The sequence below is a fragment of the Homarus americanus genome, unplaced genomic scaffold (genome assembly GCF_018991925.1).
Source record: "Homarus americanus isolate GMGI-L3 unplaced genomic scaffold, GMGI_Hamer_2.0 scaffold41592, whole genome shotgun sequence".
Taxonomy (NCBI): domain Eukaryota; kingdom Metazoa; phylum Arthropoda; class Malacostraca; order Decapoda; family Nephropidae; genus Homarus; species Homarus americanus.
Window position 1 is genome coordinate 106,266 of NW_024740109.1, and position 15,473 is coordinate 121,738.

The 15,473-nt window shown below is 38.0% G+C and overlaps 1 protein-coding gene across 3 annotated transcripts in view; it reads left to right on the top strand.

Moving 5' to 3' along the window:
• Positions 1-2,025: 2,025 nt before the first annotated feature.
• Positions 2,026-15,473, top strand: part of LOC121875204 (eukaryotic translation initiation factor 2D-like) — a 39,631-nt gene continuing 26,183 nt past the window's right edge. The window contains exons 1-6 of one of the 3 annotated variants that reach the window (XM_042379650.1): positions 2,026-2,154; positions 4,602-4,657; positions 6,467-6,605; positions 10,599-10,775; positions 13,506-13,755; positions 14,648-14,839. In XM_042379650.1, the coding sequence (XP_042235584.1) occupies positions 4,602-4,657; positions 6,467-6,605; positions 10,599-10,775; positions 13,506-13,755; positions 14,648-14,839 (814 nt within the window). In that variant the 5' untranslated portion in view covers positions 2,026-2,154. Of the gene's footprint in view, positions 2,168-3,176; positions 3,196-4,601; positions 4,658-6,466; positions 6,606-10,598; positions 10,776-13,505; positions 13,756-14,647; positions 14,840-15,473 lie in introns of those variants that run through there. The other 2 variants (XM_042379651.1, XM_042379652.1) reach the window with 2 other exon arrangements.

The window sequence follows — 15,473 nt, forward strand, 5'->3', positions numbered from 1 at the left end:
TCTCAGGGTGTTATAGGTTATGCCATCCTCACCAGGGGAGGATGATTCACCTTTTATTAGTGCTTTTGTTATTGGTGCGTTATAGGAAGCTGGTCGGTAAGGTCTGGTGAGGAACAGGCTATTTCAATATTGAAACCCCTGTTAATGTGTGTGGCTTTAAGATACCTGTATTGCTGTATGTCAGGAGGCAGGGAAGTGATTTGTGACATACTGCACCGTTGGTCTAATAGAATGTCAGCATATTCTGCAGAGCTGTGATGAAGTTGGACTGGGGTGGGTGACTTGGTAATGGCTCTAATTTTATTCCACACTTCTGCTAGAGTGGTTGTTCTATTAATCCCCTGTAAGAATTGTTCCCAATAGGTGTTTCTCACCTGACCTTTGAGTTCACGAAATGCTCTGTTAGCTTTGAGGAATGCTAAGAGGTTATCACTAGGTTTCTTTTGCTTATAAGTGTTGGCAAGCTGTTCTACCTTCTCTCCTTCTTTGATGAGGATGGGGTCATGTGTCCACAGAGGTGGTTTAGTGCTGCCCTCCTTCCTCCTTAACTTAACCCAGGTGGTATAATATGTGGTAATGGCATTTACAAGATCACAGCAAAATTCATCCACTGACCTAGGTGTATATCCAGCATACCATCTGTGGATGTAGGCCTTGAGGTGGAATTTAAGATTATCTGGGATGTTAATTCTGAGCTTAGGATGGGGTTCACACTTGACATCAGCACCAGTGTATTCAGTAAGTATTGCATAGTGATCACTGACTAGGTGGTCTGAGATGACCTTAGCCTTGACATTACTGTCTACTAGGTTATACCCAATCACATAATCAAGTCTGCCCCCCATCAGATGTGTCACTTTGTCTGTGTCGTACACAGTCATATTATGATTATTATTGATGTAATTCACGAACACCCTCCCATTAGAGTTACACTGAACATCACCGAGGACAGTGTGACGAGAGTTAGTCACCCATACACAGCATAGCATTGTTACCTGATGGCTTTGGTAACACGTCTGCTCGCAGCTCATTACACCGAACATAGATGTTATACAGTACAGCGAAAATTGACTGTTTGCTGTCTTTACTGTAAATTGTTGAAAGTGAATACTTTAATCATAGTCGGTTTTGATCCATTTACAGACCAGACCATTCTTTACATAAGTGAGCAGGCCACTTCCTGCTACACTATTGTATGCTGTAAACCCATCTATAAGCACCTCAAGGGGCACTACTCAGTCGAGTGTCCTTACTTGGAGCTGGCGGACGCTCGCCCTACAAGGGGTCACAGCTCAAGATTGAAGAAGCCGCAAGTCCAGAAAACTGTTGAGGGCAAAATTTTTTGGAATGAGAGTTGTGAACTCTTGGAACAATCTACCAGAGAGTGTTGTGACGGCACCGTGAGCTCTTTCAAGACAAGACTTGACCAACACTGGAGCGGGTTCAGGTACATTCAGGAGCCGGTGCATGCCCAGTACTTGCCAACAGTGCGTGACAGAGACGTGACCGATCGCCCAAGCGGCTAACGAGCCGATCAGTGCTGAAGAGGATAAAAGTAAAAAAGTAAGTCATCGGCAAACATTTGTATGGAGGAGTGTACAACGTCAGGAATGTCATTTATAAAACAAACAAACAACAGTCTGTAATGTAATTTATTTCAAGTGTCATCATGAAAATTAATTTCAAAATTATTAAAATTTCCATTTGGGTTATGTATAGCAACGTCCAAAAGAAAAAATAATCTAGCGGTTTGGGCCTCAATCTAGCGGTTTTGGCCTCAATCTAGCGGTTTTGGCCTCAATCTAGCGGTTTTGGCCTCAATCTAGCGGTTTTGGCCTCAATCTAGCGGTTTGGGCCTCAATCTAGCGGTTTGGTCCTCAATCTAGCGGTTTGGTCCTCAATCTAGCGGTTTGGGCCTCAATCTAGCGGTTTGGTCCTCAATCTAGCGGTTTGGGCCTCAATCTAGCGGTTTGGTCCTCAATCTAGCGGTTTGGGCCTCAATCTAGCGGTTTTGGGGAACTTAGTCTTCCATTTGGCAGTTGGCAACACTGACCCAAACATCTGAGGCGACTGTGTTGTTGTGCCACAGCTCTACACCTGGTGGGTACTGCAGTAGACTTGTGGCTCGTTTTCTTCATCTCAACAGCAGCAGAGGTTCGTAGTAAAGGTATATTAGCATAAATTTAGAATTAATGACCATCTTAGCCTCTACAGCTTGTGGTTAGCATGGAAAGTTTTGCTGTAGATTTCCTTTAAAATCTGTAGTATCATAAAACTGAACTATACAATAATGTGTAAATATTGTGCAACAAGTAAGTATTTCATGTTGTGTAAATGGGAAATTAAGGGTGGTGCCTCCAGTTTTAGATGGTCATCAGAAAACTATCTTCCTTGTTAACGTGTCAGTTACAGGATCAGGCCCCCAGGGTGGAGCCTTGGGGTGTGACGTGGGGGTCGTTTTACCTCAATGTTACGAGATCATTAGGGAATAGGTAGAGTTTAGGTAAAGGTGTAGATAATGGCTACCACCAGAATTTGTTTATTGATTTTCTTTATTTTTGCTGTGCTTATTGTTTAAGTATATTAAAAGAAACGTTATTTTTGCATTTGTGCATACAACGATCCTACCCCAAATCTATTCTCATATTGGAAAAAGATGTCTAATTATAAGATAATTTTCTTCTATTACATTGCCGTCTTAAACGTGTAGTAACGGAGATAGCGTATCCAAAATCTTTCTCTATTTTCTTCCATTAATCTTCCACCATTATCGCCTACCTCACCTCCCACACTGCGTGTCTCCTTCATAAATCGTCACTCGCATGCGTTCCTGTACACGTGGCCAATCAAAAGCGTTTTTTTCTCCACCAATTAAAATGATTTGTGGTTTAATTCGCAGTATTTTTGACCCAATCTGATTCTATTTTAATTTTGGTTCTCTCATGCTTCGAAATTAAAATTCATTTCTGACCCTGGAAGTCTGCGATGGGTGTCGCTTCAATTGTATGGAGTTGATTGTGCGTTTTTGGAAAAAAAAAACAAGCTGTATAATTTTTTAGAGCTAATGTTCTCCTGACCTCAGTAAAGTGTCCTAAGTGCAAGCTGCCCACCTATACCCCCTGTTAAGCGAGAATCAGCGTCAGCAACCTGTACTAATCTCAGAATCCAACGACGAACCAGAACCAGGCCAATAAGGTTTATGTTTTTCTAGTGTTTCTTTTTGTGTATTTTGTATTGGCTTTGCCATAATTTTTGTCGGAAAATGCCCCACCAAAACCCCCCGATAACTAAGAAACGGGCAATTTCCGACTGAAATGAAGGTCAAAACATACAAAAATACACTAGAAAAGCATAGTTTTGACATTCCAACAGAGTTGTGTGCACTAATGCAAATTTACCAAAGAAACGACAACTTTCTAGTGTGATTTTAAGTATTTTTTGGTAATTTTGCATTTGTTATTGATTCGGAAATGACTGCCAAATGAATGGGAAGGTTTTATCAGTAGGTATGCTTCTTTATTCTTCATACTAGTGCCTTACAGAGATTTTCTTCACGTCTCTTTCATTTCACATACATAAACATCATAACTACCAGGATGTGTAATTTCCAAGCCACCCAGGAGGTAGACACGTTGGCTCGTTTTTTTTATAGTGGTATCTCCAGGAAGCCTAGTCCACTCTAATATGTTCATTGTTTCATTTCCAATAATGTTCATCAATTTGCTCTTACACAATGATAAGTGTGTTTTTTTGCTTGACCACAGACATCAGGTACAGTACCATAAACAGTGTATTCACTGTCTAGTGCCCTCTTGGTCCATATTCCAAGTCCTGAGCTAGGCTTATGAAGTCTTAACTTAGAGCAGAATGAACTGTACTCTGTATAGTATATTGCAGTACTGTACTGTACAACAAAAATGTTGCTATCATAATGGTTCACGTAATGATAACACTTACCACTACTGTTTTTTGGAAGTAAGAGAAAACTACTGTAATACAGCTCCTCCCCGACTTACGACAGGGTTAGGGACCCAAATCTAGGTCGTAAGTCGGAATGGTCGTAGTCGGAAATGCAAAAAATACATATAAAATCTAAAATGAAATACAGTACAGTAAAAGTAATCAATAATGAAGAATGGATACAGTGTGACGTGCACTTACCTTTAATGTTGTCGGCTGAATGCAAACGGGGCCCCCATAATTTTCTATTTACGGGATACATGGAGACTATATTAATGGGATGAAGCAGAGGAGGAGACAGGGCTGGGTGGGTCACCAATGTCGCTTTCTTCAGACAGGTTTATGTACAGTGGAAACTTGCTGGTTGAAGGTATTGGATCATCTTTAGGGAGTGAAGAGGCAGCACTGGTGGGGTGTGAGGAGACGGCAATGGGGGACTTCTAAATATAGATGTCCAATTTAGACTGCACAGTTTGCCTTTTATTTTCATTATAAATTTCCCTGTAGCAAGCAAGTGCATCTTGGACCATTCTGTCAACTTTAGCAGTAGCTGCATTTTTACTGCCTAAAGCATTCAGTGATATAATTTTCAATGTCTCCATATAAAACTATAATATCGTTTTTCCTGTTTTCTTTTACAGATGTTTATTAAACCATTTCGGATCAAGTCGCAAACGCAGTTAAAGGGGTCAGAAAGGTAAGAATTTTCTTTTGGTAGTATAATGTTATGCTTATTGTTTAATCATTATATATTTTGTACAAAAGATATGAGAACCTCTCATAAAGCTATTTTATGGCCTTTTTTTTAGGTGACTCATGTAAGGCACTCACTAAGCCAGTGATTCTTACTTTTTTTTTGTCGTGATTCAAAACTAGATCGGTCAGGCATGCTCATGACCCATAGTATAAAATAAGCAGATCTATATAACTCAATGTCTTGAAAAGTGCCAGTTATGTGATTGGCTGCCTGTCCAAGCGCCTCAAGGAGTATGCTGACAAGCAGAACATCGCCAACAAGTTTCTCTTGTTCCACAACAATGTGCCTTTACACATGCCTATGATGGGTGAGTGAACAGGCAACATTATTGTCATGTTCCTGCCCCCTAACACCACCTCACTCATCCAGCCGACGGATTAGGGCGTCATCGTAACCTTCAAAGCCTACTACCTGAGGCGGTTGATAATGCAGTTGTTTAAGGCAACAGATGGAGAGGGAAAGCCGACCATCAAAGAATTCTGGCGCAATTACAACATCGAGCACGTCATGCAAAACATCGGAAGTCATGGAAGGAGGTCTCGGCTCTTCAGGTCTTAGCTAGTGTCTTATCGTCCCATCCCTTGGCTACAATACTGTACATATATACGAGGTCTGATCGAAAAGTATCCGACTTTTAGCAGGTGAATAAAAAAAAGCTTACTTACTGAGTTCAGACTTTAATCCCCTTCAAAGTAGGCCCCTTGGGACTCAACACACTTAGCCCAGCGGTCCTTCCATTGCTGGAAACATGGAGATGACTACTGGTCCCATTGACTGTTCAACACATCCTGGTGGAGTGCCCCAGTCTTAGAGATCTTCGTCATAAGCACGTCTCCTAGTGCTGGAGGGGGAGATGGGCCTTACTGTCTTTTTTGGGTGCTGGGGGATGTAGTGGGTACCCTGGGAGGAGACGTTGTTGTCTTCGTGGAGGAAGCCAGCCTTCTATACAAGCTTTGAGATTTATCTATTAATGTTTAAATGTTTTTATGAAAGTTTTATGCTTTTTGTTTTCTTTTATTTTACCTTATGTTATTTGGTTTTATTCATCTAAGCTTTTGGTTTAATTCGCAGGCATATGACCTAAGCTGTTGCGTTGTCAGGGATATAATTACCACAATCTGTTAATCAAATAATCAGAAACACTTAATGAAATACTTTTTAAAGTATCCAGTGTAAGTTTTAACTTTATGGGGCTGTACCAGTACCACAACCTGCAAACTTTGAAGTTCAGGGGTCAGATTAACACATAATACTCAATCATGTAGATAACTTGCACTGTACAGAATGTAGTACAGTATGTATCAAGATAGTCAGTATGTGTTATGATTACCAGTAATGTCTATAGATAATAACTGCAAACATAAACTAATAACATCAATACTATAAGAGTTTACAGTGATATTCAAACACCAGATTAGTACAGTACAAGTACAGTACTGTAAATGTGAATTAATACTAACAGTGTATGTTCCTGGCACTAATATTTAAAGACACTCCACTGTGTTAATCCGGTCCTCTTTCTGTGACCTTAACAAATCAATGGCTATGCTTACTGCCATCAACAACAAAGGAAGATGACATAGAAACTTGTGAGTGACCTACATTTTACACTGGATGTTTGAGTTGCCCAAATATGATCAGTAATGTCATATTTTTTTTTACCAAAGCCATTTAAATTAAATACAGTACTGTACTGCATTACACTGTACTACTGTACTTGAAAGTGTGTTTCCCTATCTTCTTTTCCAGGAAAAAGTTGCGAGCTGAATTGTTTCAGGCATATCCATCTTTAACATCAAATGATTTGTCCAAGCTGATGCCTAACAAAGAGGATGTTACACTTGTGCGCATGTATTGCTACAAAGGAGAATCCGTCAATGTTTACCAGGTAATTATTTCCCATTGTTTGTAAACCTTACTGAGTGAATATTAATTGTAGATTGAATAGAGCAAAGTAATTCAGGTTTGTCACTATTTCCCCTTCCACAAACTTATCCTCCTTTTTCCAGTATCTTATGAGCCTTAACGAACACAACACCCGAATAAAGAGGTTGCTCATATTCAATTTTGCCTCCCTTATTCTGGAAGTGGTATGGAAGTACAGTACATCCTGTAATACAGTAGAACGTTGATATAAAACGAGATACGTTCCAAGTGAGGTTGCTTTAAACCGAATTCGCACTAAATCGAAGTGTTGTTTCAATGGAATAATTTAGTTTGGTACTTGAGAGAAACACAAAGTACTAAAAAGATTGACAGTCTACCCCAGTGATTTTCAACCTTTTTCATCTCACGGCACAGTGAGCCAGGCACTAAAATGGTCGAGGCACACCATCAGTATTTAAGGAAAGATTTGATCATTTAAAAGAAAATGAATGATAAGAATGTTTCATAATTTAAAAAACTAATAATTTGTTAAATTTATTGCCAAAAGTATATTGTTGATCATGGTTTTCAAAATAATTTGAAAGTTTTTTGCATATTTGTTATTACTACACATTGAAACAAGATGTCATTGAAAAAGATGCCATTCATTAAAAAATAATATGAAACTTTTAGATCTAGATTCTATTCAAATACAAACATGAGTAAGAATAAAAGGCCTTTGCTTACATAAAAATATCAGTGGGAAGCCTGTGCTTGGTGTTGTCTCAGGATGTTCCTTGTCCGAGGTTGAATGGTTGACAGGCATACCCTCAAGTCCTCCTCTAGTGTTTGAAACTGCGACCTGCTCTTGCTTTTCATATAGCAGAGAAGCCAGCTTCTCACAGGTACGATGTTGAGAAAGGAAGAAGTGCTTCAATTGCCTTCTTTATAATGATGGGGTATTCCTCTTGAAGGGACATCCAGAATAAAGTCATACCTGTTGATAAGTGATTCAGTTTCGGTCCTCTGTCGTTTCTGATTTCCGTCAGCTCATCCTCTTCGGCAACAGTTAAACCTGCTGACTGGCACGCGGCACGCCTACGGATGCTTCGCGGCACATTGGTTGAAAATAGCTGGTCTACCCAGATGCACCTCAGTCCATCTCCAAGAATAAACAAAACATTGTTTTTTGTAGAATTATGTTAAAACAATCACTCATAAATCAACACAGCTAAAATTAAAGGATGCAAAATGGTCTGTTTACTGGCTGGGAAGATGGGGGGGGGGGAAGCTGAGGTGATATGTTTGACAGTTGATGCCAAGGTCTAGTGCTTGTTTATTTATCTGTCAAGAGTGACTAAGTTTTTCTCTTATAAAATGTCACTGAACTGACATGAGAGAATATAATTAACATTGCTGGAATTCTTATAAGATAGTGATTAATCTCAATATAAACATGCTATAGCTCGCATTAGACATACAAATTTTAGTTCTAATTTAAGAATTTTAGTACAAAAAGCAAATTTTTTTATCTCGTACAAAATATTTGACGTTTATATTCAAATTATTCGCTGTCTTGCAAGGATTCCAGCAATACAAATTATATTCTCCTAACTTTTGTCTGTGACATTATATAAGATAAAAACTTTAAGCCTAAAACACCAAACCCTGGCTGGGGAAGGAGGGGGGGCGGGGCGGGGAGGGAAGGGAGGGAGGGAAGTGACAGTGACATGTTTGACAGTTAGTCTAGTGAAGTATTTATTTGTTTATTTATGTCCTTTAGCTTAAGTTTGTTTTTTGCCTATAAACTATCACAGAAGTGACCGGGGAGAATAGAATTTACATTGCTGGAATTCTTATAAGATAGTGATTAATTTGAATTTAATCATGCTATAGTTTGCACTAGACAAAAATTTTAGTAATCATTTAGTACATTATTTTGAGTACATGTACAGTACAGCTTTGCCCTTAGGATAGTGTAGCGTGCCCAGAGAAACATTAGGCGCCAAATTTTAAATATGATGCACCAGATTGACTCGCGCAAAATAGGAAAGATTAGCTTTAAATTAAAACATTGTCCTTAATTGTGGGTTTCGCTTTAAATCAATAATCTTATATTGAATCGCTTTAAATCGACGTTCTACTGTACCAAACCTGGAGTTCCTGGATCTGAGTGCTGTCCGGTTCAGTCGGTCCAAATATCTCCAATTACTTCACACACAACACGGTGGCTATCTTGTACCCCACGTCGGCGTGTGTATACCAGGCCTGGAGTTCCTGGTTCTCAGTGCTGTCCGGTTCAGTCGGTGGCTCATGCTGCACTGCCGTGACCACCACCACACGAATATGGCTCGGTTGCCATCGAATCCTAATATAATTCATTAAAAGTTTTACACCTTATACCCTATAAAACATAATATGGCTATTACATAATATTTTAACAACCAAAACTAAATAACACGGATATAAAGAAACATCGTAAATCAAAACATTAGAAAACTTATATCAGCATTCAGGCCGTGAACCACCCTCATGACATTGGTCATTCTCGGGTATCACCTAATTAGCCAATCATAGACAGCGGTGTGGGCCGACATGTGACCAAGTACCAAACTAAATTATTCCATTGAAACAACACTTCGATTTAGTCACGTCACTGATGCCTCTTCACTCATGTACTGTAGTTGCATATTCATTTAACCCAGTTGAGGTATACTGTACATTGGAATATGAAAATCAGTGTCATGGGTCAGATCAATTTCTTAAGTCTATTGCTTACAATCTAATCAGTGTTCGAGCTTGCAAAGCAATAATCAAATTTACGTCAAGCACGCAATCTGGCAATATCGTCTCGTACAATGTCATCAAAAAAGGAACAAGGGAATGGGGAGTCCTCACCGTAAGATTGCAGGGAAATAAGGAAGTGACATTTCTTTCAGAAGATTGATGACTTTCCAAAATACAAAAATGACAATAATTTTAATACAATTATCAGATTCTCTGATGATTGGGAATTAAAATGAGCTGACTTCAGTGGCAACTAAGTCCTCTTTCCAGGACAGGAAACATGATTCTTGTCTCTATTGCAGATTCTAACACAAGGACTTACATGAAAATTTTACTAAAAGTAACTGCAGTTGAAGCTTTCAGCATCACTCAAAATGGATCTTGAATGTTTCATCTGTAAGCAGATACATCTATCTTAATGTAACACATACACATTAATTTGCAATTTCAAATCTACAAAATCAACATGAGATATTAGAGTCTGAAGTACACGACAGAAAACGGAGGTCTCAGATGTACTGAAGCAGTGAGAAAACGGATGTCTTAGTAGGGGGACTCATGAATAAGTTAGGGCTACATGTTTTATGGGCTATTGAGTGCAATATGAACCATTTGATTTTATGTTAACATGTATGATTGTGGTCAGTACAATGGGTTACCACAGGGGTTGTAGGAACACATTTCTGCAACTGTCTTATTTCTTTTGTTCTTATTATTTGAATTAGATAAACATTTTCTTTAACTAATGATAAAACATTCGGCTTGTGTTAAGGGTATTTATGGCTATTCGTGGGGTCATGATTAGTGCACATGCTGAATTTCAATCTTGTGGGCCACTGAATATGATGTCCCCCTTCACTGGCCTAGGTGGACCGTCACTGCTCTAGGTGATGTCATAAATCACTTGTCTCATCCCACTGGTCATAGAATAGCATTTCATATTTCATTCATTATTTAATGTTTGTTTTGTGAGATATTGCTGAATGATTTTTACCTATTATTCTGACCCACATATTAAACAATTTGGTAGCAACATTATAAAAGAGTTAGAATGCCATAATTCTGCCAGTTTTGAGTTGCCTTTGAGCTGTGAGTACAGTGCCATTTCTTGTACCGGGTCATAGTTATATCCTATATAAACTTAAAAGCATATAATTTTCATATTATGAAGTGATACTTTATACTAGAATATACTTTGCTCATCCATTTCATTAAAAATTACCTCCAGGTACAAAAGGACCCTTTGTTCTTCATGGTTGAGAAGGAAAAAGAAATCTACCCCACAGTATATTTACTATGGAAATGTCCAGATCTTATGCATACTTTCACAACGCACGCGCATGTCATTGCCATCTTAGCGGGTGGAGCAGATCTCATGTTGCCTGGAATTATTACGAAAGGAGAGGTAAGTTTAATTAGATATAAAGTGGTTTATTTGGTGCTGGGTTGATATAACAGTACAGTATCATGAAATAATAAACTTTCCTCCCCCAAAAGTATCCCACACTCAACCCCAGATGAGTCATTGAGTCATATTAAAATCTTTGTTTACAAGTATTAACAGTTGGTCACTCTCCCTCAATATGTTAACAGTACTCTCCATCTCTCATGCTCAACTCAATATCTGTATTCATCAATACTTAATACAATAATTAATTTTGTAGTGTATTTATTAACAATTAATAAGTAATATTGTAGTGTATTATGCATCTGCATATTCCCAGGCTTATTCATTAATCAGTTGTCTAAGAGCACAAGTAGCCAAATTTAGCCATCTTGTATCACTCAAAAGTAATAAATATTGTAATGTTGTTAGGAAGGTATCTCTATATCAAATACAGCTCCTCCCCAACTTATGACCTACTCGATTTAAGACCAACCGCACTTACGACCCCTCAGTTGTACCAAAATTTGGTCAAATTACATATTTTCGAGTCCCAAAGTCAGTACACAGACAAAATTTTCGTTTGTAATTTACTTTAAAATGGCTGGCAAGCTTAAAAGTGAGAGCTTTGTGGTGCTAAGAAGAAAAAGAGACACCCATTTTAGATTTTCTATGTATTATTTAAGCATTTTCGACATACGACCATTTCGACTTACGACCTCGATTTGGGTCCCTAACCCCGTTGTAAGTCGGGGAGGAGAGCTGTACTATACAGTATGTTATAGTGTGATCATATGTGAATACTACAATAGTGAATCAATAAACATCGTGAATGCAGCAGTGCCTGAACCCCCCGCCACCATCCCAGCCTGTTTACATATGCAGTGTTCTCGAACTCAGTAGCTCTCATGAGGCCTCCAGTTCTTTTTATATATTTTTTTATTTTAATTTTACCTTTTTCTTGAAATAAGTATTCTACATAATTTTGCCTATTTTTTAAAAGCCTCAAATAACCATGTTAAAAGACAATGTGTATTCTAAATAAAAAGTTACAGGTTTCTACATTCTAGCTCACCCTTTGAAACGAAAACAGTCGTGCTGTCTAGTTATAAGGGCTAAATCCGTATTGATGAATATGTTTCACTTAAAACTATTGTAAAAAAGGCAGACATAGGCTATCAAGATTCCAGTGCAGTCCATGTACAGTGTACTGCAAGTTATCACATAATATTTACTAAGCTGGGAGTTTTTCAAATAATTCACAATTACACTTTATCATTAACAATAACCGCAAAGAAGTGACACCAAGTTGGGTCCTGTTGGCTGTGAAATAATTTCCAGCAATGCTGAAAACTCGCTCGGATGGAGCAGATGTTGCAGTACACCCCATCAGCTCCCTTGCCAGGTTCTTCAGTGGGTGCAAAGTTGGGGACACTTCTTTCCAGTAGAGTATTGGATTACTTGAAAATGGGATAGTTCCTCCTTCCACATATTGTTTCAACAACAGACTCACTGTACTTCTCTTTGATGCTCGTTGATTTTGTGGTCTGCCCCAATAGTCTGATTTATCAAGGTTCTACTGTACATAGAAATATGTAATATATTGTAGATAGGGAGGATTATAACATGGGGTTAAATGGGATACGTTCCCAGCTAGTCCCCAAACACACCTGTATCACCAACAAAACAATTCCTATAGTACTACCATTAGTACAAAACAATTGAACAATACTCACCACATCCTGAAGAATAAGCCTGGTCATCATCCCAAGTTCCCTTCGAGGCTAAGGGAACTCTTGTAGTTGGGGTGGAGACGTCACTCTGACTCTCACACAGTCTCTGGGGAGTCTCCTGCCGTTTCACAATGTGAAACTTCACCACAGAGACACGGTTGTCTTGGGTGCCTTGGCCTTCCTAGACCTTTTCAAAGATACACTGCTCACTTCACAGTCACAAAGACAGAGCAAATGATGATAACATAAAAACAATGATCGTGGCCGACACTACTCACATTTTCAAAACAACCTTACAATCACAAAAAAAACAGAAAATATCTCTTCACAGTCACCATAGCACAGTTCACAGTTCACTATATAAAAAAAATACCAATAAGTACAATACAGTATACGATGCCGGCCGATAATCGTGGAGCAATGCGATAACGGGGTTATGATCGACAAAGAACTAAACAAAGGGCTGTAGTGCGCGGGTTAGCCGTGTGGCGGCACGTGGGGAGGGCTGACAAGTGAAGGGAGAGATGTGTGGTGCATAGGGTTAAATATTGTTTCCTTATAAAATGTCACTGACGTGATGCAGAAAAATATAATTTGCATCACTGTAATCCTTGCAGGACAGCGATTAATTTGAGTATATACAGACCATAGTTTGCACAAGATATAAAACGAAATTCTAACCAATGGATATCGATGGCTATTAGATGGATATTGTTAAAACAGTTTTTTTTTTATTGTACAGTACAGTACATAGCGAGATGGTCTTAATTCATGACCATCGTTAAAACTAAATATCACTGAATGAGACATTGTTTATCGAGGTCTACCTGTACTAAAAAAAATTAGGTTTTGGAGATATACAGAATGATGATCTGTGTAAGGAAGCCCCAGGGTTTATCAGTATTAATGATAGGAAGATATCTGGTTGCAAAATTTAAGTTCTCATTTAAATCTTAAAAACCGCGTATCCTAATTTTATTATCGCTTAACTCGGGCTATTTTTTCTTATTCTGTACAGATGAATCCACATTCATATGGCAAGTTTGAGAAAGGCTTCCCTGTTGCTGTCAACACTACAGAAAACAAGGTTCCTGTTGCCATTGGCATCACTGCACATAGCTCTATGGATATGTTCATGTCTGGAAGACATGGAAAAGGTGTCAGCATCCTCCATGTTTATGGAGATCAGTTGTGGGAAATGGGTACCAGAAGTCCACCACCTAAATTTGGGCCTCCTGACATAATGCTGAGTGGTGAAGATTCTTTAGGTTAGTCTGAATTCTTTGCCTTGTATCACATTTAAGTTTACCTGTGATATTATCACATTTGAGGTTACCTGTGATGTTATCGCATTTAAAGTTACCTGTGATGTTATCACATTTAAAGTTACCTGTGATGTTATCACATTAAAGTTACCTGTGATGTTATCACATTTAAGGTTACCTGAGATGTTATCACATTTAAGGTTACCTGAGATGTTATCACATTTAAAGTTACCTGTGATGTTATCACATTTAATGTTAACCCTCTCTCTCAAGATGCAAAAATGTGAAACAAAACTTTTATGTGGGAGAAATGTTTTTTTAGACATTATTTTTTATAGTTCACTAAAAATTGTATTTCTACTTTATATCACTCATAATATGTACACACACACTCACAGCTATCCTTATCCTGAGGGTTTGATCCCAGGGCACCATCTGGTCCCCTCACAACCCCCAACAGCAATCTTTCTGTTGTTGTTGCCCAACTTCAAGTGGTTAATAAACTCATCTTTCTATACCAGGGGAACAATACACTTTTCTTATCTGGCATGCTCCTGCACACCATATTTTTCTGTGTATATGCCACTTATTTTCCAAAGATGGATGCTATTGGAACCCTTTATTTTATATTGAAATTGTGGTCTAAATTTGAGACTGGCAATGTCCAGGTATTCTTTGTAGAGTTTTTAATATATCAGGTTTACCATAATGTTATGGTTATGTTAATTACTAAGCATCCAAAACCAGATAAGTTGCTGATATAATTTCTAAAGGTAAGAATGATCATTTGTAAGTTATTGTACTGTAGTATATGTCTAATGAAAGTTATAAGAACATTCATTAAATTTGTCAAGTGAACTTTAATCTGTAACTGTACAGGGTATTACAATTTCAGAAAAGGAAGATAATATTGAAGAAGTTGTAGACTTTAGTGAAACACATGAAGGTGAAATAATAGATGAGATTTCAAGAGATCAAGTAACAAATGCTCTTCAAGAATTGGACTTAGATGATCAGACACCTGACAGCCTCAGCAGCCTTAGTCCAGAAGCCAGCCCACCACAAGAGGAAACAACCCAACCAACTGGTAGGTGCGGACACCTTTTTATTTATTTTTATTATACTGTAAATTGTACAGTTAAATGCAGTTTAAATTGCACTGATCAACATATGATAGAACAGACATGATGATGCACTGGAAATATTGATACTGTTTAGGGTAGGTAAGGAAATGATTAAGTCTCATCAAGTGAAGGAATATAATTTTGGAGATTAAGAAGGAAGTCAAGAGTTTATATAGTACTTTCTGTCTTAATGCATGACAGTGAAACTTAGATTTAGAATGGAAAAGAATCGTCTACATTTCAAGCTTCAGAGATGAGTTACTTTAGGATTATATCTTAGGTTATCAGAATGGAAAGAAGAAAAATAGTGAACAGTATGTGATAGCTGTAAATAAGGGATTGCTGTGACACTGATGATGATGTATAATTTTATGGTTGTATCAAGGCTTGAACAAATTAACTTCAAGAACTGGAATAATTATCAATAAGTAATCAACAATTTGCTGCTCAAAACATACATATTTACATAACTTTTTAGAAAATCCTGTAATAATTATCTATAAGTAGTCAGCAATTTGCTGCTCAAAACACACTAAGTCTACATTCAGTTCAGAAAATAGCATAGCCCAGTGGATTGCTTAACTTTTCATTATAAAA